Here is a 27,746-nt window from a genome sequence, read left to right as displayed (position 1 = left end):
GAGGAACAATGAAGTCTCAGAGAGGGCCCAAGAGCAAAGATAGAAGACATTCATAAGCGAATTAAAACCCATTCCTCATTGCTTATATGTGGAATCTAAAATACAACACGATGAACTTACCTAGAAAACAGAAACAGACTCACCAACATAGAGAACAGGCTTCTGGGTGCCATGGGGGAGAGTGGGAGGGATCGGGTGGAAGTTTAGGATTAGTAGATATGAACTCAAAATGGATTAAAGATCTAAACATAAGACCAGAAACTATAAAACTCCTAGAGGAGAACATAGGCAAAACACTCTCTAACATAAATCACAGCAGGATCCTCTATGACCCACCTCCCAGAATATTGGAAATAAAAGCAAAAATAAACAAATGGGACCTAATTAAAATTAAAAGCTTCTGCACAACAAAGGAAACTATAAGCAAAGTGAAAAGACAGCCTTCAGAATGGGAGAAAATAATAGGAAATGAAGCAACTGACAAACAACTAATCTCAAAAATATACAAGCAACTCCTGCAGCTCAATTCCAGAGAAATAAATGACCCAATCAAAAAATGGGCCAAAGAACTAAATAGACATTTCTCCAAAGAAGACATACAGATGGCTAACAAACACATGAAAAGATGCTCAACATCACTCATTATCAGAGAAATGCAAATTAAAACCACAATGAGGTACCATTTCACGCCAGTCAGAATGGCTGTGATCCAAAAGTCTACAAGCAATAAATGCTGGAGAGTGTGTGGAGAAAAGGGAACCATCGTACACTGTTGGTGGGAATGCAAACTAGTACAGCCACTATGGAGAACAGTGTGGAGATTCCTTAAAAAACTGGAAATAGAACTGCCTTATGACCCAGCAATCCCACTGCTGGGCATACACACCGAGGAAACCAGAATTGAAAGAGACACGTGTACCCCAGTGTTCATTGCAGCACTGTTTATAATAGCCAGGACATGGAAGCAACCTAGATGTCCATCAGCTGACGAATGGATAAGAAAGCTGTGGTACATATACACAATGGAATATTACTCAGCCATTAAAAAGAATACAGTTGAATCAGTTCTAATGAAGTGGATGAAACTGGAGCCTATTATACAGAATGAAGTAAGCCAGAAAGAAAAACACCAATACAGTATACTAACGCATATATATGGAATTTAGAAAAATGGTAACGATAACCCTGTATGTGAGACAGCAAAAGAGACATAGATGTATAGAACAGTCTTTTGGACTCTGTGGGAGAGGGAGAGGGTCGGATGATTTGGGAGAGTGGCATTGAAACATGTATAATATCATATAAGAAACGAATCGCCAGTCCAGGTTTGATGCAGGATACAGGAAGCTTGGGGCTGGTGCACTGGGATGACCTAGAGGGATGGTACGGGGTGGGGGGTGGGAGGGGGGTTCAGGGTGGGAACACGTGGCACCCGTGGCGGATGCATGTTGATGTATGGCAAAACCAATACAATATTGTAAAGTAATTAGCCTCCAATTAAAATAAATAAATTTAAATTAAAAAAAAGTAGATATGAACTAGTATATGTAGGGTGGATAAACAGCAAGGTCCTGCTGTTGAGCACAGGGAACTATAGTCAGTATCCAGTGATAAACCATAATGGAAAAGAATGTATTTGTCGCTGAGTCACTGCTCTACAGGAGAAATTAGCACAACATTATAAATCAACTACACTTCAATAAAAAATTAAAATCGATTCCCAGTCAGAGTTGACAGCTATTTAGAGAATCGTGGGCATGGAAGGGGACCCACAGGGCAGCTGGACTCCCAAGAAGAGCCTGTCATCTGTCTCTGAGGTGTGAAGAGAAAACATTTATCTTTGGGCAAAACTCCGGCCGCGTTTGCCTGGCATGCTGAGTTTCTATGTGCTACTTTACAACTGCCACAGTAGACAGGAGAAACGAAAAGGAGAGGTAGAAAGAAGCAGATGAGGGAGAGACACAGCTGGGTAGAGACATGCAAGTTGGTGGCAGATGACATGACCAGGGGCCAGTACGCCACCAACTGACTGTTCTTCCGAGTGAATCTCACTGATCTGTTTTGATCGTCTCCACACGCGAATCCACGAAGCACATGGTCACTCCCCGACATTCTATACTAACTTCCATCCTACCCGCAAAGTCAGTCTTTCCTGAGGACCTTGCCACAGCAAAAAGCACAAGGCTTGGTCTCTGGCATCGCTCTAATTAAGAGGCTGTGTCAGGATTTGCAGATGGTGGCTGTGAAAGAGAGCAGGATTAGCAGTGGCTTACCCCCTAGGGCAGCGGGGGCTGCAAGGAGAATCCATGTTAAAGCTCTTTTGTAGCCTTTATAGCATTGGTAAGTGTTTGGTAATGTTTGTAAATAATGTGTAGGTTGATTGGAAGAAAGAGGGGATCAAAACAGCCCTAAATGTGAAGTATGAAAAAGCCAGCTGTGGGGAGGAAGAGAGAGTATGTCTGTGACCTAAAAACAGGAGAGGAATTAGCCAAGTCTGGGTCCAGTGGGGTTACAGACCCGTTGAATTAAAGGCTTTAATGTTTACACCACATATTTATGTCTGGTCACTGTTAGGATTCAATACATCTTGCCAAGTTTTAGCCAGATTGTTAAAGTTATCTCAGTATTTTTCTTTGAATATAGTAGAGAAGGCATGGAAATACTAGTTGGAGAAAGATTTGTGTTCCTCTGAACTTAGACCAATTTGGGTTTTAATGACCTTATTTTTGTCATGAACTACAAGATTTTTCTTTTTCTCCAACACTTACATGGCTACCTCTCAATTATCCATGGAGGGTGATGGAGTGTATATAGCTGCATTTTAATTTTATTGAGTTTTCTGTATTCCAAAACCTCCATTAATTCTGAGTAAATAGTGAGTTTAATTGGGACAGGTTGACTGGCCAAGTGACTAATCTTGGATAATCAAACATTTGTTATTTTTGATAGCCTTTTAAAACAGTTTTGTCGTATATTCTTTACCAAGGTGAAACCACGAAGACTTAAGTATAGCTGTGCAGATGGTGAAAAGGATCTGCTCTGTGCTGGAAAAATACCCAGAGCTTCGGCAGGAGGCAGATCGGCAACTCATAGCCAGGTGCCTGCGGTGTTCAGGGTTCAAGGAGCTGGCGAGTTCTTTGCATCCAGTGCATGATGTTTTCAGAAGAGCTCCATTTTAATAGAGCAGCTGTTAGGTGTACAGAAAGTGTCTTGTACAGTCACCTCCTGGCAGACTTTTTCTATTGAAAATACTAGCTTCAAGTTCTTAATCATTATTAGTAATCCAGATGCCCCAACCTGAAAAGTGAAAGTGAAAGTGAAGTCGCTCAGTCGTGTCCGACTCTTTGCGGCTCCATGGACTGTAGCCTACCAGGCTTCTCCATCCATGGGATTTTCCAAGCAAGAGTACTAGAGTGGGGTGCCATTTCCTTCTCCAAGTAACCTAGAACTGGAACATTTTACAAATGCTTCTCTGGACAAGCAAATTGAATATTAGATAGTCTCTGCAGACCCTTAAAACTAGTCCTGTGTTTAATTCTAGGAGAACACTAAAAGCTATATTGTGATTGTTCAGTTGTCTTTGTATCAGATTGTAGCTCAAGTACTGTGATGGGTATTTGAAAATCTTGATGTCTGCTATTTACTCTTAGTTAAGATAATGATTTAGATGGTAGAAGATTTTTTCAATAAGTACTTCAAAATTTCAAAGATGGTAAAATGCTTTTCTGATAAAAATTAGTTTTCAGTCATTTTATTTTAAAAATAAAATAAATAATTTTGATCACTTAAATGATGTTAAAGTTTAAAATCACTTTCAAGTTGGGCTTTTAAACTAATACAGGTCACAGGAAAGGGCATAAAGGAGAAGAAAAAGGACAAATACTCACAGTGGGCCTTGGGCCAGCCCGGTTTTAGCTGCAGTTCATGGGCCACCATCTGGTGCATGAAGAGAGGAAAGATCCAGACCCCAGAGTTCAGGACTTTGTTCCTGACAACTGGCAGGTAATGCCTGAATTTTCTATTGTATAATTAAATCTGATCTCAGAAGCTACTCATGATTGTAGTTCTTCATATCATGTTTGGCATGAAATTCTTAATATTGAATCATGTCATTTAAAACTGCCACAGGAAATGTCAAATGTGAACTTTTTCCCACTTAAAGAAAGTGAATTTTCCATATCATCCACTTTTGTAAGTGGACCATCTTCTTGGAGGTGTTCTGGTGGATTCACATGTGTGTCTTTGAAGTTCTGACTGTATCATATGGAGCAGCCTCCAAGGTTCCCCTGAGTCAGTAGGGTTCCTGTGTAAATACAGAAAAGTGTACAGAGATTCAGGGAGGTTAAACAGTATAGACAGTCATTTAGGTATTTACAGCCGATATCTGGGACCATAGTAACTGCTTTTCTATAAATATGTGTAAGAATAATATTGATGGATATAAAATTAGGAATAAAAGGACGCGTTTCTGCATTGGTCCAACCTTATGAATTAAACATGCTTACCTACAAGAGAGCCATTTCAGAGGTTCACTCTCACAGGCTGTCTCACCAGCATCCGACTTTGTCCTCCTTGTGTTGGTGCTGGCGGTGCTGGTCGCCCACAGGCTCTCTGCTGCTGCTCGGAGCGGGGCCCAGGTCCTTCCTGCCTGAGGGCAGGCCTGGGGCTGCCGAGGGCTTCCAGGAATCCTACACACACCACACTGCTGATGCTGCCTTCGCTCTGAGGTGCAGCCCAGAGTGGACTTGGATTCAGATAGCGAGTAGGGTGGGCTTTGGAGAACTATTGTGTCTTCTGCCCATCACATGGTCTCTCTATCCTTTGATGAGTCATCATTTTGATGAATGAAAGCGCAGGCTGAAGGATGAGAATCTGTTTTAATGAAGGACCCACAGGCCCTCTAAAGTAGGGCCATTCTTCTTTTTACAAAGGAGAAGATAAGTAGTAAAATGCTAATTATTTATTTATTTTTTTCTATTCAGCTACTTTTTCACCCTCACAAAAATACATGTTCTTAGGTCTTCATTTCTCTAAGCCAAGGTGCACTTAATGACAAGTCATCAGACTTGTTCTGACTCAGTCTCCATTTTTCACACAAAGCCCACCTTTGTATGCTCAAAAGCACTGTGGTCCTCTCTGCTGGGAGAGGCAGTGAGCTCCTCACAAGTTCTCTAGGATCTCTTGGCGTGTTTTCAGCTCCCAACCACTGCTTTGCGGCACAGTGTTACTGGCCCAAGCTCGCTCTGCTTGCGGCAAGTCAGTAAGTCGGGAGGCAAGTTGTTGGGATAAGAATTTTAATCAGAAAGCCAGCAGACCCAGAAGACGGCAGACTAGTGTCTCAGAAAACCATCTCCCTCAGTTCCAGTTCAGACTCCTTTTACACACAAGAGGTGGGGGGGGCCATGACCAATTGCCAAGAAGGACCACGCAGGTGGCTGGTTGACAGTTGCTCTTAATGGTCGCTTGCTTGGGGGAAGGGCCCAGTGTGGCACCGACCCCCAAGGGAAACAAGCTGCTAGAGCCCACACCTGCCCTGGTGCCATTAGAAGGGAATTATGAGGGGGGTGTCTTCACGTACTGGTTTTGCTGTTGCTGCACCTGGTGCTGACGTGACAGTGCTCTGAATCTGCAGCAAGAGCTCCTGGACATCGTGGACAAGAACAAGTCTGCAGTTATCTCAGCCCCAAAGTCCTCTGGGAAGACCTAAGCCTCCTACTACTGCATGGAGAGGGTGCTGCATGAGGGCAATGAGGGGGTGGTCGTGGATGTGGCCCCCACCAAGGTACCTCCCAGGGCTGGGGGTTGTTCCCAGGTGACAAGGGGGTGCTCGTGGATGTGGCCCCCACTAAGGTAACAATAAAGTAAGTTTTCTCATTTACTCCTGAACCTCCTTTTTTGAAATAAGCCCATGGTCATCTGGTAGATTACCCACTTTATTTTTTTTCCAGTTTATTTTTTCAATTTTTATTGAGGTAAAATTGACATGTAACATATTAATTTTGGGTATACACCATAAAGGTCAGTAGTGGTGTATATTGTGACGTGATCACTACAATAATTCTAGTTACCATGAATCACCTCATACAGTTATACCTTTTTCTCCCTTGTGATGAGAGCTTTGGACTACACTCTTGGCAGCTTTCAGGTACACAATGTTGTTCAGGTATACAGTGTTATTAGGAATAGTCACTATTACATCCAGGACTGACTTACAACTGGAATTTTGTACCTTTTGACCCCTTCCCACTTTCCCCTGCCCCCTCCCCCACCCACCATCTGCACCAACCACCAGTCTGTTCTGTTCCGTGAGTGTTACTTTATCTTCTGTGCTTTCTCCTTCCAGTTTGAGAGCCTAAAGTAACACTCTCCTTGGAGGGTTGTGAGGGAGAGTCTGGACTTGCAGCCTTTTCGTTCAGCTTTTTGCTGTAACTGAGCGAGGCACCTCCATTTTGCTGGGCAGTGTGGAGTCACTAAGGACCCCACATCACCTCTGCCCTCCATGGGGCGTATCTAGTCTGCTCTCGGGCGTCAGTTCCTGGCCTGTTCCTCACGCCCAGTGGTTTTGCCATATTTGTTTTATGGCTAGAACCACCTAAAGTCAAACTTAACAACAAAATCTTTGTTATTTAGATGAAAGTTTGATTTCCAGGAAGTATAAGTTTGCATATCCTCATTTACAACCCCTTGTTTTTAATGTGATTACTCTTAAGAAAGGCAGAGTTAGTTGACATAACTTTGATTCTACAGATTAAAATGAGATCTCACTCCATTTTATTGATGTTTATAGGAAAATGTAGTGTTGAATGACTTAGGGTCAGACTCAGAACCAGATTGATCAACATGTTAAATGAAATTAGCACTTTAGTTTTTACTGTAGCTTTCCATTTTTCACACTTGTGAAAGCAGTAAGTGTTCATAGTAAGAAATTAATAAAAAATACATCAAGAAAAATTAAGCTTGCCAGAAGTGGAATTGGTAATTCAACACAGTACATATTCCTTTTCTAAAAGTTTTAGAAAACAAAAGTGTAGAAGCCAAATTACTCTTCTAAAAGTTTAAATCTATTTTTATTCCCTCTGGAAGTGTATGGAAGTATATATTCTATTATTTTTTAACAACATTCCTATGATTTTAAAATTTTATTTCCATGCTGATAAAAAATTTCCATCTCATATTAAATCTGAATTTCTGTGATTACTGACCAGAGAGTCTTCCCATATGATTTCTGGGCATTGATGTTTCTTTATTCATGAGCTACTTGTTCATGAAATCTGCCCATTTTCTTTTTCTTTTAGTGAAGGGGAATTCCCTTTTTATGATTGGCCAGAACTGTATGTAATAAGTATATTTCTTTTTCTCTCCAAATTATAATCAATATACCTGTGTCATTTTGTCTTTTTACTATCTTGCAACTGTATTAATGGTATTTTGTTAATATTTGTGTAGTCAGATTTATCAGTATTTCCATTTAGCTTTGCCATGTGTGTGCTCAAATATATGAAAATATGTGAAATTGTTCACTTTCTAGTATCTTTATGCTTATGTTTTAAAGTTTACATTTTAATCTAGGTGAAACTTTCTAGGGGCATAAAGTATGAAGTAGAGAGATATGTGTGGGTTTGCACATACTCAGATTCCACTGGCCGCCACCTGCCTGGTCTGGGGTGAGGATCCCTCACAGATGGAGGTCTGGAGGCCACCCCCAAATACAAGGACCACATGTCCACCCCACAGCCCACCTCGGCCATTCTCCTAAATAGACTCACGGCTTCTCTCCAAGCCTTGATTGCCCAGGGAGCAGCTGTTTGTTTCTCGTGTGTGGCAACACTTTCTGTTTCTGTCTCTGATGAAGCCATTTTTCCCATTTTACTTTAGGTTGCGGCTATGACCAAGGTTCAGGCGTAGTCACACAGCTGGTAGACAGCCTGTGGGTCGGTGTATGAGGGCAACGGGAGGAGAAAGAGGTTATGAAGCCCCTGCCCCCGCCCCCAGCAGCACGTGTTTTCAGACAGAGCCTGTTGTTCTCTGAGGTTTTACCGGTGCTCTGTCACATGATTCAGTTCAGTCTCTCAGTCATGTCTGACTCTTTACAACCTCATGGACCACAGCACGTCAGGCTTCCCTGTCCATCACCTGTTCCTGGAGCTTGCTCAAACTCATGTCCATTCAGTCAGTGATATTCAACCATTTGATCCTGTGTCATCCCCTTCTCCTGTCTTCAATCTTTCCCAGCATCGGGGTCTTTTCCAATGAGTCAGTTCTTCTCATCAGGTGGCCAAAGTGTTGAAGTTCCAGCTTCAGCATCAGTTCTTCCAATGAACATTGGGACTGATTTCCTTTAGGATGGACTGGTTTGATCTCTTTGCAGTCCAAGGGACTCTCAAGAGTCTTCTCCAACACCATAATTCAAAAACATCAATTCTTCAAATCTGTCACATGATAAACGAATCTCTTTCTTTATCAATCAGGCCCTTCTCAATTAAGCGGCAGCAACCGTTGAGAATCGTTTTAACAAAAATCTGCCAAATAAAGGAAAGTCTGTGTGGTGTTTTCACCTGGGACTATTATCATGATGCCCTGAACTCTCAGGTAGGACACACGCTAACTAATGCCTTGGTTACTGACGTACATGATAGCACTCAGAAGTCTGTCTCAGTAGAAGTGCGGTACCTCCCCAAGGTTTTGTACAAGTAATTTTCTTGAATTTACAAAAGGCATCATCTGGTTTATAAGTGGATTTAAAATGATCTGAAAAACCCCATAGTATAAAAAGTAAAAGCTCCGATTTCCATTCAGAATAACTGTTTCTTGATCTTTCTTGTTGAGAAGGATGCTCGTCATGGTTTCAAATGTTATATTTATGGATGCACTTCTGGTGTTAAATAAATCAAACAGTTTTCCTCCTTACTGAACTCACAGAAAATTGTTAAAGCTAAACAAACATCCTGTCCCAACTTCCATAATTGTTTATTTATTTTTTTAAGATTTTTTTTTGATGTGGACCATTTTTAAAGTCTTTATTGAATGTGTTGCAATATTGCTTCTGTTTTGTTTTGTTTTTTTGGCTGTGAGGCATATGGAATCTTAGATCCCTCACCAGGGATCAAACTTACACCGCCTGCATTGGAAGGTGAAGTCTTAACCACTAGACCACCAGAGAAGTTACCCCATCATTGTTATTTTTTAACATTTAACATTTTTCAACCTAAACTGAACCTCAGGGTCGGATTTTGAAGAAATAAATCTGTGACATTTAACTCCTTCTATTGTTATTACCTTGATGGCTCATAAATAAGAATTTAAACTTCAAATCTCATATTTTACCATTTAGACCTACAAAAATTGCAGTTTCATAGTATTCAGAAAAATACATTGCAGCTGTAGTGAAATGTTCTCGGAAACAGTATCATATTTGAGCTATTAGCAGCTCCATTTAGGAGTTTTAACTCTCTCTTTTATATTCTTAGAAGCACATCTGTATGTGGCAAGCGCTCAAAGTGTTCTTGTTTGCGCGTGCTCATCACAGTGCCTGCCTGCTTTGAAATTCTGCTGCTGGCTCCGTACCACCAGCTGTGGGTGAAAAGGATCAGATACATCAGATTTGATGAGGTAGGCTTGGGGTCGTTTCTGTGGGTTGGTTTCCTGGTTGCGTCAGCGCTACACTGAAGAAGTTTGCTGCTTCAGGGCTTTGTCGTCTGTGTGGAGTTTCTGTTGGGTGGCGGGGGACACTGGCCTCTCTGTGAACCACACCAGTCTGTCTTCAGGCTCCGTTTTCCTGTTCTGGCTTAGGACTGGGTATCTGTGTCTGTGGGCCTCTGGAAGGCACAGGAGCTGTCTGTGGTGATCACGGTTTCAGGGAAGCAGAACTAACCACCAGGACATAGGTGTTCCTGGGCAGAGATTCCAAAATCCAATATTTGATCCCTAAAGCAAAGAATTGGGCCTCTAGCAAGGATGTCAGTTACATGAGTTATCTTTTCACTTGTGATGCCAGCAGGAAACCAACGACATACCCAAAACAGAACAGTGCAAGAAGAGCATTTTCCAAAGGTGTGTGTATAGTAGGGAGGGGGCACTGTGAGGTTAGTGCAGGAATGCCAGGCAAGGAGCCCACCACTTTCCCTAAGGGGACGAGGCAAAGATGTGGTCCTTGAGGCCCACAGGGAGGTTCTGTGTGTGCTGGCCACTTGGGGAGGGCAGCTGCCTTAGTGAGGGTGGCGGGGGGTAGGGGTGGGCGGGCAGGAGGGCACAGCTGGCTCAGGGCAACCTGCCAGGAAGACAGCTGGTGGCACTAAGATCTCATCCTCATTCCCCTCAGGTCTCTTGCCCAGGCTCTCATTTGGCCAAATCCGATGGACCTAGAGAACCCCAGAACCCTTTTGAAGTAGCCTCAGTTTCCCAAGGCAGAGAGAGCAGGATGGAAAATAGACATTTATAGGGCAAATGAAGGGTGCTGAGAACGTTTTTATAGCAAAGTAAGAGTATTTATTCAGACAGGCTTACAGCATTATAGAAGAATTCTGCTCTAAGGGGCTTTCGGCTTAAAGGGGAAATGATAATAAGCCTGTATTTCACTTAACTTTTCTTGTGTGAACTAGAAGCCACCAAGAAGGCTGTACTTTTGATTTGTTTGAAGCTGACTTCTTGTGTTTATTTCTGCTCAATCTGTATACACTGCATCTTGAAGGCCTTGAATATTCACATTTGCAAAACATCCAACAGCTTTGTCTTTGCACTCCAGTGCCTTGAACTGTTGGAGAAGGCAACGGCAACCCACTCCAGTACTCTTGCCTGGAAAATCCCATGGACGGAGGAGCCTGGAAGGCTGCAGTCCATGTGGTCGCTGAGGGTCGGACACAACTGAGTGACTTCACTTTCACTTTTCACTTTCATGCATTGGAGAAGGAAATGGCAACCCACTCCAGTGTTCTTGCCTGGAGAATCCCAGGGACAGGGGAGCCTGGTGCGTTGCCGTCTATGGGGTCACATAGAGTCGGACACGACTGAAGTGACTTAGAGCAACTTAGCAGTAGCAGCCTTGAACTGTACTCTCATTTCCAAGCTCTGAAATAAAGTGACATGGGGTACCTCAGCTTCCATAGTTTATGTAAGGGTAAAGCTGGAGGTCTTTGGAGACTGATGGCTCTTCTGGCAGAGTCAGGGAAGAGTGCCATGTGTACTTGTAAGGCCACCATTCAGCTGAGTGGTGTGTTATCTGACTGTGTGTGGTCAGTCCCTCAGTCGTGTCTGACTCTTTGCCACTCCATGGACTATAGCCTGCCAGGCTCCTCTGTCCATGGGATTTCTCAGGCAAGAGTAGTGGAGTGGGTTGCCATGCCCTCCTCCAGGGGGTTTTCCCAACCAGGGATCAAACCCGTGTCTCTTGTGCCTCCTGTACTGGCAGGTGGATTCTTCACCATTGTGCTACCTGGGAAGTCAATAATAAATAGAATTCTCCAGGGAAGAATACTGGAGTTGGTAGCCATTCCCTTTTCCAGGGGATCTTCCTAACTCTGGGATCGAACTTGGGTCTCTTGTGCCTCCTACATTGCAGGCAGGTTCTTTACCATCTGAGCTACCAAACCAAATGGGCAAGGGAATTTAAAAAAAATTATCTAATAACTGTGATAGTAAGTCCTTTCCAGTTGATTGCCAGGTGTCAGTGTAATCTGTTTAAAGGAAACCACTGTGAGATGAAGTATTTCCTGCCATATCATAGACAAGGGTGCCACAGCCTTCAGCTATTTTGGCCTTCCAAATGTGACTTTCTGAGCCCCGAGGGTGCCCAGGAAGAACAGTGCATGCTATCTGGCAGCCATGGAGCTGCCACCACTCCCTATGGTAAACAAGGAACTAAGGATGTGAATAATCAAATCACAGGGCAGTGGCCCTGGATAGCTGAGATGCGTATGAAAGGGATGATTTCAGTGAGCCCAGGCTCTTGCATCTTCCCATACACAGAAAAGTGCATTTCCTTAATGAGATATCTCATCTTCCCTCAGTTCAGTTCGGTTCAGTGACTCAAGTCATATTTGACTCTTTGCGACCCCATGGACTATAGGACGTGTTCCCTAATTAGCAATAATCTTTTGATTTTCAGACTACCTGGCCCTTGTTGCAAGCTTCTATATTACCTGACTTCCCACCCTCCCCTCCCCTCCCTGTCTCCTCAGAGCAGTTCTCTCAGGGTCACTTGAGACGCTGTCTCCTGGACTTGAAGCCCTAAAAATTCCCACCAAATGAAACATAACTCTCAACATGTTTAGCTTTTAACTAAAACTTGTGTCCTGTGATTTGATTATTCACATCCTTATTTCCTTGCTCACCATAGGGAGTGGTGGCAGCTCCATGGCTGACAGATAGCAGGTATTGTTGTTCCAGGGCGTCCTCAGGGCTCAGAAATTCACATTTGGATGGCAAAAATAGATGAAAACTTATATTTTATAAGTTGACACCACTTCTGAGGATCTTCCCTAAGTCTAGTTCCATTTGCTTTATCAGGTCAAAGGGCATTCATGAATTCAGCAAGTATAGAAGCAGTGTCTCCACAACGCCAGGCACTATGGGTGTGGGAATGCCCAGGTGTGAGCCACAGACTCACTGGGCCAAAGGATCAGACAGCTGAGCATAGTGTGACTGTGGCAGCCCACTTCCCTGCACATGGTGGTGAGAAGGGGCCGCCTGTCTGACTGTGATGATGGCCAGGTGGGGGATGGGTGCAGCCTGAGGGCAGCTCTGCAGTGCTGGTGGGAAGAGTCTTCCAGTGGGTAACACTGAGTTGAACTCTACAAGTCCAAAAGCAGGTTAAAGCATTCTAAGCAGAGGGAACAGTGTATGTGGAAGCTCTGGGGTAGGAAATTTGTGTTCAGGCGACAAAGCAAAGTCCAGTGTGTCTGGAGAGAAGTAAGCGCATGAAGGGAGAGGGGCTGGAATGAGGCTAGAGAGCCGGCTGGTGGGGGTGGTAACCCCCAACACAATGTTCGCCCTGTTCAGGAGTTTGTATTTTGTTCTGCATGTAGTGGGAAGATATTGAGAAAATGTAACTGGGGACATGGCCTGATTGAGTTCATCCTCGAGACGTGTCTGTTGGCTATGACGTGAAGAGTGCAGGGGTGGGCCCAGGGGAGCTGTGAGGTCAGCCAGAAGGATATTGTGGATGACCTGGGGGCCATGGAAGTGGAGAAAATGCTTAGATTTGAAAGATATTTTGGAAAGTGAGTTACAGAGGAATTATTGATGGATTGGTTATGGGAATTAAAAGAAAGTGTGTGTTAGGATTTTGTGTTGGCTGAATTTGTCAGTGTTTATATAAACTTGGCATGGTTGGCAAATATGAAACCATGTATGATGATGATTCAAGCTTCCAGGTCTTATTTTCATCTGCTAATTATTTTTTAAATACCAAAATTTATTTAAAACATAAACTCTACATGTGAGTACAAAAATCTGCTATTTTTAAATCAACTGGAAAGTTATTTAACTTATTCAGTCTAAATAATCTAAACTAAAACAACAAACAAAAGCCATTCACCAACTTCTCCCACACACACTTCTTATAACTACATATGTGTTCTGTATATATTTGAGGTTGTTTGTGTATGTGTGTTTTAAGATTTCACATGTGAAATTATTGTTTGTCTTTTTATGTCTGACTTATTGATTTATTTCTCTTAGCATAATGCCCTTGACGTCCTTCCATGATCACAGATGGGAAGATTTCATTCTTTTTTTATAGTTAAATAATATTCCATTCTATGTATACACACTACAGTTTCTTTACCCATACATTCATCCTTCAGTGAACACTTGGGCTGCTTACTATCTTGGCTGTTATACATAGTGCTGCAATAAACATGGGGGATGTATATATCCTTTTGTTTTCTTTGGATAAATACCCAGAAGTGGAATTGCTGGATCATATGGCAGTTCTATTTTTAGTTTATTGAAGAGGAACTAAAAAGCCTCTTGATGAAGGTGAAAGAGGAGAGTGAAAAAGTTGGCTTAAAACTCAACATTCAGAAAACGAAGATCATGGCATCCGGTCCCATCACTTCATGGGAAATAGATGGGGAAACAGTGGAAATAGTGTCAGACTTAATTTTTTTGGGCTCCAAAATCACTGCAGATGGTGATTGCAGCCATGAAATTAAAAGACACTTACTCCTTGGAAGGAAAGTTATGACCAACCTAGATAGCATATTCAAAAGCAAAGACATTACTTTGCCAACAAAGGTCCGTCTAGTCAAGGCTATGGTTTTTCCTGTGGTCATGTATGGATGTGAGAGTTGGACTGTGAAGAAAGCTGAGCGCTGAAGAATTGATGCTTTTGAACTGTGGTGTTGGAGAAGACTCTTGAGAGTCCCTTGGACTGCAAGGAGATCCAACCAGTCCATTGTGAAGGAGATCAGCCCTGGGATTTCTTTGGAAGCAATGATGCTGAAGCTGAAACTCCAGTACTTTGGCCACCTCATGCAAAGAGTTGACTCATTGGAAAAGACTCTGATGCTGGGAGGGATTGGGGCAGGAGGAGAAGGGGACGACAGAGGATGAGATGGCTGGATGGCATCACTGACTCGATGGACGTGAGTCTGAGTGATCTCCGGGAGTTGGTGATGGACAGGGAGGCCTGGCGTGCTGCGATTCATGGGGTCACAAAGAGTTGGACACGACTGAGCGACTGAACTGAACTGAGCTGAACTGAGGACCCTCTGGTACTGTTCTGAATGGCTGTAACCATCTCACATTCCCACTAACAGTGTACAAGGGTTCCTGTTTCACCATACCCTCGCCGACAATATTTTTTTAAATGTGTTTACTTAGTCTCAGAGTAATGGACGTTCAGGTTGCTTTTTAAAATATTTTTGTTTATTTTATATTTTTAGTTTTTGGCTGTGCTGGGTCTTCACTGCTGCATGGGCTCTTCTCTAGTTGCGACGAGTGGGGCTTCTCTCTAGTTGTGGTGTGCAGGCTTCTCATTGCAGTGGCTTCTCTTGTTGTGGAGCATGGGCTCTGGGGCGTGAGGGCTTCATTTGTGGCACATGGGCTCAGTAGTTGCAGCTCCTGGTCTCTAGAGCACAGGCTTAATTGATGTGCTGTGCAGGCTTAGTTGTGCCATGGCTTGTGGGATCTTCCTGGATCAGGGATTGAACCTGTGTCTCCTGGATTAGCAGGTAGATTCTTTACCACTGAGCCACCAGGGAAGCCTCCAGCCAACAGATTTTATTTGTGTTCTTTTTGGTGGTGGCTGTTCTGACAGGTGTGAGTGATATCTCACGTGGTTTTGATTTTCATTTCTCAATGATGGGTAAAGTTGAGCATCTTTTCATGTAACTATTGGCCATCTGTTTGTTTCCTTTGGAAAGACATCTTTCAGACCTCCTGCTCATTTTTAATGGAGCATTTTTGTCTTTAATAGGTCCACAGTCTTGGTGGGGAAATTGGAGCAGAAATCTGGGAGCATCTCCTCATTATCCGCTGCCCCTTCCTGGCCCTTTCCACCACCATCAGCAACTCGGAGCATCTGACTTGAGTAGGCCTGAGCTTCGGTCTAGATAGAATACTTACCTGTTTTGAATGTTTGAATGTTATCTTTTCTATATGTGTTCTGGAAAGTTCCATAACCACCTGATGAATCTCTTACCTTATCTCTGAATATTCAGGGAATAAACTCACCCCTCCTGGCAGGTGCTGAGCAAGGCCACGCTCTGTAAAGGAAAAAACCAAGGGTTCCCCCAGCCAGATCTTCAGTTGAGTAGGAAATTTCCCTTGTATCTCAAAAAAGGCTCACCAGAAGTGATTGATTTATTTTTCTTTTTCTTTCTCCTTTTGCAAAGAAATAAAATTAAAAGAGTATAGTGGCTCCCCTGGTGGCCCAGACAGTAAAGGATCTGTCTGCAATGCAAGAGATCCAGTTTCGATCCCTGGGTCAGGAAGATCCCCTGAAGAAAGGATAGGCTACCCACTCCAGTATTCTTGCCTGGAGAATCCCATGGACAGAGGAACCTGGTGGGCTAGAGTCTGTGGGGTCGCAAAGAGTCAGACACTTTGATTGAGCAACAAACACACACATGTATTGACACAGTCTGCCATGGACCTTGAGACTGCTTATGTTGTCCCAGTTTGCAGATGTTTAGAAAGATAGGGAAGCCTTATTAGTTGAAAGCTCCATATCATTTTTCCACTGTGCTAGATCTTTGCCCACTAACAACAATTATAGCAAAGACTCTGATTTGCCAAGTGCCTTTCTAAGTACTTTGCATATGTTGATTTGTCTTAGATGGCCAAAAACCTTTATGATTTATTATTTTAATTGCTGCTGTTAGATAGTTTTCTGACTGCTATTATTATTTCCTTTTAAATATGAAAAACAAGGCACAGAGAGATTTTGTGATTCAACAGAAAGTCTTAGCCCATGGTAAGGAGGCTGGGATTCAATCTTAGGTCATCTGGCTCTAGGGCCTATTCATTTATGTGCAAGTTTTAAGGCACATACAATTTTCTGTATTTTGAAGTACTTGATATTTCAGGAAGTGTTTCCATGTTCTGTCTAAGTAATACGTAATTTAAATTTTAAGGTGGCTACAATCTGTAAAATGGTACTGGAAACAAGCAGATGGTATGATTGAAAAAAGCATTGCTTCTACAAGAAATGCCAGCTGCCGTGCCAGTTCCCACAAAAATTACTTGCTGATGAAGCAGTCATATAAAGTGAGACTTGGTAGGTTTGACACATTCATAGGAATTTTGTCTCTTCCTTTCAAGTTATCCCATCATTGTGTGTCCATTCATTGGGAAATTCTTGCTCTTCGCTTCCAGTGCTCTATGAAAAGACCTGCAATGACTTAGAGAAATACATATGTTCAGTGAGAAATCGTGAAATTTCCTTTGACCATTTTCACTGTGTGCTGCATTGACAACGGACCATGTGAGTGATACTTCTGCCGTGTTTTTTCTGAGCAAAGGTTATTATTTATGTCATATTGCAGAGCTGCCTGGGTGGTACTCATCAGAATTACAGAATCAGTACTTTTAACAGATATTTAATCTGAGTTTTAAAAGTAACAAGAATAACTTCCCAGTTATTATCTATTCCTTAATGGTGTTCAGTTCAGTTCAGATAAGTCGCTCAGTTGTGTCCGACTCTTTGTGACCCCATGAATTGCAGCACGCCAGGCCTCCCTGTCCATCACCAACTCCCAGAGTTCACCCAGACTCACGTCCATCAAGTCAGTGATGCCATCCAGCCATCTCATCCTCTGTCATCCCCTTCTCCTCCTGCCCCCAATCCCTCCCAGCATCAGAGTCTTTTTCAATGAGTCAACTCTTCGCATGAGGTGGCCAAAGTACTGGAGTTTCAGCTTCAGCATCATTGCTTCCAAAGAAATCCCAGGGCTGAACTCCTTCACAATGGACTGGTTGGATCTCCTTGCAGTCCAAGGGACTCTCAAGAGTCTTCTCCAACACCACAGTTCAAAAGCATCAATTCTTCAGTGCTCAGCCTTCTTCACAGTCCAACTCTAACATCCATACATGACCACAGGAAAAACCATAGCCTTGACTAGACAGACCTTTGTTGGCAAAGTAATGTCTCTGCTTTTGAATATGCTATCTAGGTTGGTCATAACTTTCCTTCCAAGGAGTAAGTGTCTTTTAATTTCATGGCTTCAGTAACCATTTGCAGTGATTTTGGAGCCCAGAAAAATAAAGTCTGACACTGTTTCCACTGTTTCCCCATCTATTTCCCATGAAGTGATGGGACTGGATGCCATGATCTTCGTTTTCTGAATGTTGAGTTTTAAGCCAACTTTTTCACTCTCCTCTTTCACTTTCATCAAGAGGCTTTTGAGTTCCTCTTCACTTTCTGCCATAAGGGTGGTGTCATCTGCATATCTGAGGTTATTGATATTTCTCCTGGCAATCTTGATTCCAGCTTGTGCTTCATCCAGCCCAGCATTTCTCATGATGTACTCTGCATATAAGTTAAATAAGCAGGGTGACAATATACAGCCTTGACATATTTCTTTTCCTATTTGGAACCAGTCTGTTGTTCCATGTCCAGTTCTAACTGTTGCTTCCTGACCTGCATACAGATTTCTCAAGAGGCAGTTCAGGTGGTCAGGTATTTCCATCTCTTTCAGAATTTTCCACAGTTTATTGTGATCCACACAGTCAAAGGCTTTGGCATAGTTAATGAAGCAGAAATAGATGTTTTTCTGGAACTCTCTTGCTTTTTTGATGATCCAGCGGATGTTGGCAATTTGATCTCTGGTTCCTCTGCCTTTTCTAAAACCAGCTTGAACATCTGGAAATGCCTCTGCAAAACTTAAAAATGACTGAACACTTAACCTGAAGTTTTTTGGGTTGATTTTTCTTTATTCTTAGATGTTATCTTTGCCCATTTTCCTTCTTCTCAGCACCCATGTCCATCTATCCACCTTTTTGGACACTGTCTCTTCTCTTAGTGCAGCTACAACTTTGTGTGGACAGTGTCTCATACATGTGAGAATTTGATCATTGTGAATTAGGTTAGACAAGGAAAAGGTGCTTTTTACTGACATAGCAATCGCAGTGTGATGTTTTGGTAGTAAATCAGTAAGGTGGAAGTCTTAAGGAGACCTCATTTGGGGCTCTGGGGTTTGAGTGGAGGAAGATTTCTTAATTTTCCTTTTCCATTCTATTCTGAGGATGGCCCATTAAAGCTTTGGTTGCCTCTCAAAGTGATAATTAGGCAATAGTTTTCCTTCCTTCCAAGACTGAACAAGTTAAATATACTCTAAATTCTGTTGTCAGGTGAAGCCTTGTAGTCTGACAGTTTTTAAGCCACATGCAGTTTTCTTTAGTTACAATAGTTGATGTCATAGGGAGTAGTTTCAAGTTCTGCCTGAATGACGTATCTGGATCAGAAACCTATCTTAGGTAAATAAATAGGATAATTCTGATCCTTCTGAGCCTGTGATGGCTTTCTCTTGCAAACAACCAAAGGCACAGCTCCTTGGTCAGGCTTCTGAGGTCTTTCAGGACCCAGCCCCAAGTGCTTCTGCTCATCTACTTGATGGATTTTACTGGACGCCCTCATGGTTTATCTGTAAACTGGAGTGTTTCACCACAGATGCACAGTACCAGTCATCCAGACCCTGTTCAATTTTGATGGCTCTTCAAGTGGGCCTTAGAAAGCATCACTATGAACAAAGCTAGTGGAGGTGACAGAATTCCAGTTGAGCTATTCCAAATCCTGAAAGATGATGCTGTGAAAGTGCTGCACTCAATATGCCAGCAAATTTGGAAAACTCAGCAGTGGCCACAGGACTGGAAAAGGTCAGTTTTCATTCCAATCCCAAAGAAAGGCAATGCCAAAGAATGCTCAAACTACTGCACAATTGCATTCATCTCACACACTAGTAAAGTAATGCTCAAAATTCTTCAAGCCAGGCTTCAGCAATATGTGAACCTTGAACTTCCTGATGTTCAAGCTGATTTTAGAAAAGGCAGAGGAACCAGAGATCAAATTGCCAACATCTGCTGGATCATGGAAAAAGCAAGAGAGTTCCAAAAAAACATCTATTTCTGCTTTATTGACTATGCCAAAGCCTTTGACTGTGTGGATCACAATAAACTGTGGAAAATTCTGGAAGAGATGGGAATACCAAACCACCTGATCTGCCTCTTGAGAAATCTGTATGCAGGTCAGGAAGCAACAGTTAGAACTGGACATGGAACAACAGATTGATTCCAAAGAGGGAAAGGAGTACGTCAAGGCTGTATATTATCACCCTGCTTATTTAACTTATATGCAGAGTACATCATGAGAAACTCTGGACTGGAAGAAGCACAAGCTGGAATCAAGATTACTGGGAGAAATATCAATAACCTCAGATATGCAGATGACACCACCCTTATGGCAGAAAGTGAAGAGGAACTCAAAAGCCTCTTGATGAAAGTGAAAGTGGAGAGTAAAAAAGTTGGCTTAAAGCTCAACATTCAGAAAACGAAGATCATGGCATCCGGTCCCATCACTTCATGGGAAATAGATGGGGAAACAGTGGAAATAGTGTCAGACTTTATTTTGGGGGGCTCCAAAATCACTGCAGATGGTTACTGAAGCCATGAAATTAAAAGACACTTACTCCTTGGAAGGAAAGTTATGACCAACGTAGATAGCATATTCAAAAGCACAGACATTACTTTGCCAACAAAGTTTGGTCTAGTCAAGGCTATGGTTTTTCCTGTGGTCATGTATGGATGTGAGAGTTGGACTGTGAAGAAGGCTGAGCACCAAAGAATTGATGCTTTTGAACTGTGGTGTTGGAGAAGACTCTTGAGAGTCCCTTGGACTGCAAGGAGATCCAACCAGTCCATTCTGAAGGAGATCAGCCCTGGGATTTCTTTGGAAGGAATGATGCTAAAGCTGAAACTCCAGTACTTTGGCCACCTCATGCGAAGAGTTGACTCATTGGAAAAGACTCTGATGCTGGGAGGGATTGGGGGCAGGAGGAGAAGGGGACGACAGAGGATGAGATGGCTGTATGGCATCACTGACTCGATGGTCCTGAGTCTCAGTGAACTCTGGGAGTTGGTGATGGACAGGGAGACCTGGCATGCTGTGATTGATGGGGTATCAAAGAGTCGGACACGACTGAGCGACTGATCTGATCTCGTGGGAAATCTCTTCAGAATCCTCTGTGACCTGCTTAGCTGGAGGGAGTCTTCTCTCCATGCACCTGGTCTGTATTTCCTGTCCAACAACAGTCGTGGTTGGCTTGCTGCTGAAGTTCCTTAAGAGCTTGTCTTCTTACTGGAATAATTCCTTGAAGACAGATTTTCTGCCTTTGTGGCTTGTAATTAACTGGATTGAAACGTTTGTTACATGAATATAGACACCCAGGGTGAGCACATTCTTTGGGTTCTAAGGATTTTACGTATCTTGCCTCCTGTAACCTTTGCAACAATAGGATGGATGCCTTACTGATACTCCCGTTTGACAAGCGAGGGAGGTAGGGCGGAGAGAACCTGTACTGCCGAGGAAGGGGTGGTACTGGGGTGCGGTCTCAGACGGATGACCCCAGAGCCTGCAGCTTCATCGCTGTATTCTGAACAGACTGGTGGACAGATGCGTGAGTGAGCGACTGCGTGAGAATCTTGTTACGGCCTTTGGGCTGTGACACAGTAGCTTCTAAGAGCAATGGAATGAGTTCAGTGCGGTAATTTTCCAATAGGATTTCATTACGGGACTTTCTTTTTTGTGTGGCAATGGCTCCATCTACATCTAAAGAAAACTGAAATGTGGGTGAAATTCCTGTGACCTAACTCACACCCCAAAACTGGAGTAGTGGTGATAACCCGCACATAGATAACAAGCCCCCTTTCTCTGTGTCCATCTCCTCTTCTCTTCTCTTTCCGCCTTGTCTCCAGGCATCTCAGTGCAGCATTTACACAGTCCTCCATTCTGTGTAGATGGTTCAGGGCAGACTGTCTTTAGGTGGCAGTGAGCAGAGGGATTGGGAGAACTTGGTGAGTTTGGCATCTTGCTCCAAGTGCCTGTCTGCTATCTCAGTGGCTATTAATGGATGGCTGGGAAGCGGACCCAGCTACTCTAACCCCATGTGACTCCTGCAAAGGTCATGCTGCTGCGTGAGTCTCCTGTGCAATAGGAACGCAGCTTGGATGGCATTAAATGTGTATGTTGACCGTTGTGTGTGTAGCGTGTGTTCACATGGAGTGTTCCCTACAGCATCAGTGGTAAAAGGCATGGCAGCCTCCCTGAACAAGGAGACAATCTCTGATCTTGTGTAGTAGACCTCAGGTGGACGTGAGGAGGTTGGGTGGTGAAGCAACATGAACAGAAGAGCTGTCCCCATAGATGTCTGTGCTCTGGCTCTGTTGTCACACGGGTGGCTCTAGAAGGAAGGGCTGAGTAGCTTGGGCCTGCCTCCATGTGAGGCTCATTTCTGGCACAGGGTGGAGTCCAACCTTGTCACCAGCTATCTGGCCGGGGACAGCTGTTGGGACAGGGGTGTCAGCCCCAGCAAGTGTAGGAGGGGCTGCCCATCTGTCTGCTGCCCATGGAACTGTGCTTCCCGTCACCTGTGGGGTTGGGGACAATGCGATTTGCCAAAACACCTTCGTGGTGTGATGCTGTGTGCTCATAAGTGAAGGAGGGTGGGAACCTTTTATCTCTCTTCCTTGTCTCCCTGGGCTGGCTCATTAGTTGTCACACAGTGAACACCAGCTGAATGGAATGGTGTGGCCCAGCTTTTGGCCACGAGTTGTTAAATTGATTAGAAAATGAAGACCTATAAGTTGGTCATTCATCAGGCACATGGAAGGTCGAGGCGCTGGTCACATGCTGGGTGTTTTCCTAGGCCTGTGCCACGTGTTGTGTAGCTTAGTTCTGAGGGCAAAGGCAGTACTTCTCTCCATGGTGGAAATAAGGGCATGCAGGCTTTTGTAAGAGGCTAAGAAACCAAATGCATTCTAGGGACCAAACCAGAACAATTATATCTTAAAAATTATGATAGTTCTTGTATTTATTTTATTTGGGCAAGATATTGTTGTTGTTCAGTCGCCTAGTCACGTCTGACTCTTTGAGACCCCATGGACTGCAAGTTGCCACTTTTACGTAGTAATAATAAGAGAACAAATGCTAACATTCCAAAGCAAGATATTCAAATACTATTTGGCGAAAAGCAATTTTTTCTGTTCAGCTAGTTCACTGCTCAGGTTGAGATGCTGAACTGTGGTCCAGGCACTCACCTACATTCTGTTGATCTACAACCTCAGTCAAAGCCCAATTATTTTAATTGAAGTACGTTTGGCATAAAACCTTGTATAAGTTTAAGGGGTACAGCATGTTGATTTGGTATATTTATTTTGCAGTATGAAAGCCACCTGTGTCAAGTCTGAGTCCTCATCCTTTTTTATTTTATTTTTATTTTTTTGTGGTGGGACAATTAAGATCTAGTCCCAGCATGTTTAGGGCTCCCCAGGTGGCTCAGTGGTAAAGAACCTTCCTGCCAGTGCAGATTTGATCCTGAGTCGGGAAGATCCCCTGGAGGAGGAAGTGGCAACCCACTCCAACATTCTTGCCTGGGAAATCTCATGGACAGAGAAGCCTGGTGGGCCACAGTCCATGGGGATACAAAGGGTCAGATATGAGCATACACACATCCTCAGCATGTTGGTGTTCATAATACAGCTTTGTTGTCTGTAGTCACTGTACTAGGCATTAGCTCTTCAGGTCTTACTTATCTCCTAGTTTAAAGTCCAAAACCTTGTGCTGAAGTGTTTGTCTTATTTGCTTTTACTGCAGTCTGTAAGGTGGCAAAAGAGATACTTGGATCCTATGTTGTAGATGAGGAAACAGCATTTAGGGGTGGAATTAGAATTAGATCTTCTGATTCAAACTTGACTGTACTTTCCAGCCTAATAAACAGTTTTTTTCAACTGCATTATTTGAAGTGGCTTTTTTTAGCCTTGAATTTCCAAACCTGAGTTTCATAACTTAGTAGCTGTTTATTAAAACTCATTCCCTATTGTCAAATAACTTTGGAGAAATCTGCGTACATAGCCCCTTCTTGAAGACATAACCTTTCCAATGAGAAATCTTGAAGCCTATTCATAAACCAACCCCCCACCCAACCTTTTCTTTTGAAGGAAATCTGCCAGCATTTTAGGGATCATAGTTTCACAGGCAGTGGATTTGTAGCAATAGTGGTTGAATCCAACAGAATTTACTGCAATACAAGCTTTTGGAGAACGGGACTTTTAAATTTATATTTTAAAATATCTGAGGAAAAATGAATTACATGGATATCCAGAGGGCTTAAAGCAGAACCGAGTCAGTGACCTGGGGAGAAGTTTCCTTGAGTGTTGTGAAGGTGACCTTCAAGTGATCTTCAGTTCAGTTCAGTTCAGTCACTCAGTCGTGTCCGAGTCTTTGTGACCCCATGAATCACAGCATGCCAGGCCTCCCTGTCCATCACCAACTCCCAGAGTTCACCCAAACTCATGTCCATCGAGTTGGTGATGCCATCCAGCCATCTCATCCTCTGTCGTCCCCTTCTCCTCCTGCCCCCAATCCCTCCCAGAATCAGTCTTTTCCAATGAGTCAACTGTTCGCATGAAGTGGCCAAAGTACTGGAGTTTCAGCTTTAGCATCAGTCCTTCCAAGTGATCTTAGTACTTGAGAAAGTCAGAGTTGCCACTTTCAGGCTAGTGCTCAAAAGCCAGGAACCATATTCATAATGAAATCACTTTCACTTCTGGTGACAGGGTGGATGCTGTGTGTTCTTGTCTGAACTGAGTTTGCAGATCTTTTAGACACCCCCTCACCTCTACCCTTATAGAGAACTGACCCAGCTGCAAGGTCTCAAGAAGTATAAAACTTTGTGGCGGGCTTTTGGGTTTTTCCCCTTTCTTAGTAAATCAGGGATACTCTTGGTTAGTACTGTGATTCCATCAAGCATTTTAGATCAGGGATAGTTTCAGTGTCTGGGTTCATGATAGTGACTCTGAAGCAAAGGATAGAACTTCAGATGAAACAGAAAGAATATTAAAATTTTCAATTTTATTTTAAAGATGGATTGAAAAGTTTGGATTCCCTTCCGATCTTACCCTTTCACCTCGAGAAATGGTCCAGCTTTATGATACCTACCATGTTTGAATTCTGGAAAAGTTGTCTCAGAGCTCAGGTAAACAGTAATTCTGCAATTGTTTTTGAATTGATTTTAGTGGATGGTAACTGCCATTCACAGAGATGAGCTATCAGCCTTCCTAATTGTCTGCATCTGATCTTTGAAAATCACCAGTGGATTCTTTACAAAATAAGATTGCTCCTTCCCTAACAGCCTTCCTGCTCACAGTCTGTGTTTTCCTGTAACTGGGGAGAAAGCCCCTCAACTCTTGACCTTGCTTCCTCTTCTGCTTTCTGGGACAGGACCACCCTTCCATCTCCCACACTGTGTGCCAGGTCTTGGGTTTCTATTCTTGCCTTCCTCTCCTCTCATGCCCCTTCCTTCCTCTGCCCATCTGTGTTCACCTCCTGGTTGGTTTTGCTGCATACTCTTCTGTAAGGGTTCACCATTCCATCAGGTTTACACACCAGGAATGACAGGGAGATAGTTTGCCCCCTCTTTGCAAGACACTTGTAATTCTGTTCATGAGACATATTGTTGAGAAGCACTTGGATTTTCTTGCATGATTTTACTGAATTTTGTGACATTCCTTTTCAAGGAGTTGTGTCCAGAGGAATTCGTTCATTTTGAGAATAAAATAGTCATTAGGAAGATGGATGCTAGAAAGTATGAAGAGAGCTTAAAGGCAGAACTGACAAGCTGGGTGAAGAATGGCCACGCCAACAAGGTAATTTTCACACATGTTTTGGATGAAGCATCTCTATGTTCTTGTTTCCTTGAGTTATACTGGGCAGTCATGACTATTGTCTTGACTTTTTAATCTTCAACCTCCATTCTAGGATTTTCAGTTGAGCGTGAAGCCCAGTGGTTCTGAGATAGACCAGAGAGAAAGGACCTTGATCCTTGACTTCTGCCCTTTCCCCACCTGCCACGTGTGCTCTAATTTCTGACGGATGCAGGCAGAGGGAGCCCTTCCCGTGGGCCAGGTCGTGATGCCCCGAGAGTGTGGGGCTGGAGTTACAGTGGTAATAGCTGAGGAGAGCTTTTGACTTCTTTATCTCTTTTTCAGAAAGCTTTTTTTTTTTTTATGACTTTTGTTTTAATTTGCAGAAACTATTTTTGTGTTAAAACCTTAACCCGGGGTCATATGAGTTATGCATATTTATTTTAAGTAAGTTGATGATCTTTTTTATTTTGATGTTTGCTTTGTTGTCATATATTGAAGTTTCTGATTTTTGGGGTGTGACACATATTAGAATTCTCAGGTGAGCCTTTCCCATTATCTTTTTAACTTAGGTTATCTCCTCCTGCTCAGAAACATAATTTTATTTTATTCCACTTATTTTGCCAAGAAAAACCTTTAAAATATATTTATAAGAGACTTTTACATGATAAAGAGAGAAACTGATTCACTTCATCTGTTGCCACAGTGAAAGTAGCATTATTTACTACATAATCCTCTTCCTGACTGATTTGTGTTGCCTTAAAAAGTCGCATGTTAAATTGCACCTGTGTGCATGGTTATTACTTTTTATCTTTTTGTTCTCTAGTGTATTTCTTTAATTCTTTTGCAATGTTGTATCTTATACTTCCATCTTTATTATTTTTGTTACATACTCTATTAAAGAACCAGAGTTATATAGATAAGATAGCGATGAATGTGTTTTAGCAAGAAGTAGGCACTCCTGTCTTCATTATGCAGAACTTAAAATAGTTTTATTTTCCCTGCTACAGGCCAGAACGGTCCTGGAGAGTGTTCATCCTCCTTCAGTCCACGGTTGTGTGGTTGTTAGTTCAGAAAACATGGCAATTATGTTTCCACTTCTCCTTGTAAAGCTAAGGGAAATGGAGAAGTTACCTGCACGGTTTTTTCTGTGAGTCACTTAGTTTGTTTTTTATTAGATACATTCCTTTAAGGATAAGAGTTATACAAACTTGACTATTGTAGTGTTCAATATGATTTTCGGTTCCCTTTTGTTATCAGACTACATATTTAAAATGACACCTTTCCAGTTCAACTTTAAATGTTCTCACCACAAAAGGAAAAAGAGATAACTTTGGGAGGTAATGGTTTTGTTAACTAACCTTATTATGGTCATCATTTTGCTATATATACCTGTATCAAATTATCGTGTTTTCTTTACCTTAAATGTGTACAGTGTTATATGTCAATTTTGTCTTAATAAAACTGAAAACAAAAAACACAGAAAAAAGCAAAGGAGGCACTACAATTCACAGAAGATTTGACCATCAAGAAATCTAACTTACTTCACTACTCATAATATTCTCTGGTGAGATAAATCAAACAGAGAAAGACATATACTCTATGATCTCACTCATGTGTGAAATCTAAATAGTCATACAAACGAGTGTACATGGGAAACAGAAATGGTCACACAGACATAGGGAACAAGCTTATGGCTACCAAAGGGAGGAGGGAAGGTGGGGAGGGACAAACTGGGAGCTTGGGATTAACAGATACAAACTATTAATGCTATATATTAGATAGCCAACAAGGACCTGCTCTATAGCACAGGGAATTATAGTCATGGTCTTGTAATAACCCATAATGAAGTAGAATCTTCAAAAATACTGAATTACTATCTTGTACAACTGAAACTAATATGATACTATAAATCAACTATACTTCAGTAAAAAATAAAGTCAGGACTTAGATATCTTTGGGGGCTTCCTAGGTGGCACTAGTGCTAAAGAGCCCGCCTATCAATGCAGGAGACGTAAGAGACATGGGTTCCATCCCTGGGTTGGGAAGGTCCCCTGGAGGAGGGCATGACAACCCACTCCAGTATTCTTGCCTGGAGAATCCCATGGACAGAGGAGCCTGGCGGGCTACAGTCCATAGGGTTGCACAGAGTCAGACGTGACTGAAGTGACTTAGAATGCACACAAGGGTCTTTGATTCTGTTACAAGACAGACGTAAAGGCCACTGGAATTAAATATAAGAACAACTATAATAACAATAAAAATAAATTTTAAAATAGTAGAACATTTTTTTTGTTAATTTTCCCCTCCTTTCTAAAGAGTATACAGGGGAGCACCTCTTTTCTGTAGACAGAGAAAATGCACTGGGGTTGGCCCCTTGGCTGTGGGGCACC

The 27,746-nt window shown here is 42.7% G+C and overlaps 1 protein-coding gene across 1 annotated transcript in view; it reads left to right on the top strand.

Moving 5' to 3' along the window:
• Positions 1-27,746, top strand: part of DDX60 (DExD/H-box helicase 60) — a 133,988-nt gene that overhangs the window by 84,442 nt on the left and 21,800 nt on the right. Inside the window, 14 exon segments of the mRNA XM_059889573.1 lie at positions 3,001-3,148; positions 3,849-4,002; positions 5,633-5,782; positions 8,469-8,528; positions 8,530-8,589; positions 9,499-9,609; positions 15,416-15,529; positions 16,552-16,717; positions 16,816-16,896; positions 16,899-16,944; positions 24,574-24,646; positions 24,648-24,686; positions 25,228-25,356; positions 26,364-26,507. Of these exon segments, the coding sequence (XP_059745556.1) occupies positions 3,001-3,148; positions 3,849-4,002; positions 5,633-5,782; positions 8,469-8,528; positions 8,530-8,589; positions 9,499-9,609; positions 15,416-15,529; positions 16,552-16,717; positions 16,816-16,896; positions 16,899-16,944; positions 24,574-24,646; positions 24,648-24,686; positions 25,228-25,356; positions 26,364-26,507 (1,475 nt within the window).

This window comes from Bos taurus, chromosome 8 (genome assembly GCF_002263795.3).
Source record: "Bos taurus isolate L1 Dominette 01449 registration number 42190680 breed Hereford chromosome 8, ARS-UCD2.0, whole genome shotgun sequence".
Lineage (NCBI taxonomy): Eukaryota > Metazoa > Chordata > Mammalia > Artiodactyla > Bovidae > Bos > Bos taurus.
Note: the sequence above shows the minus strand (reverse complement) of the source record. Positions and strands in the feature narration are given on the sequence as shown.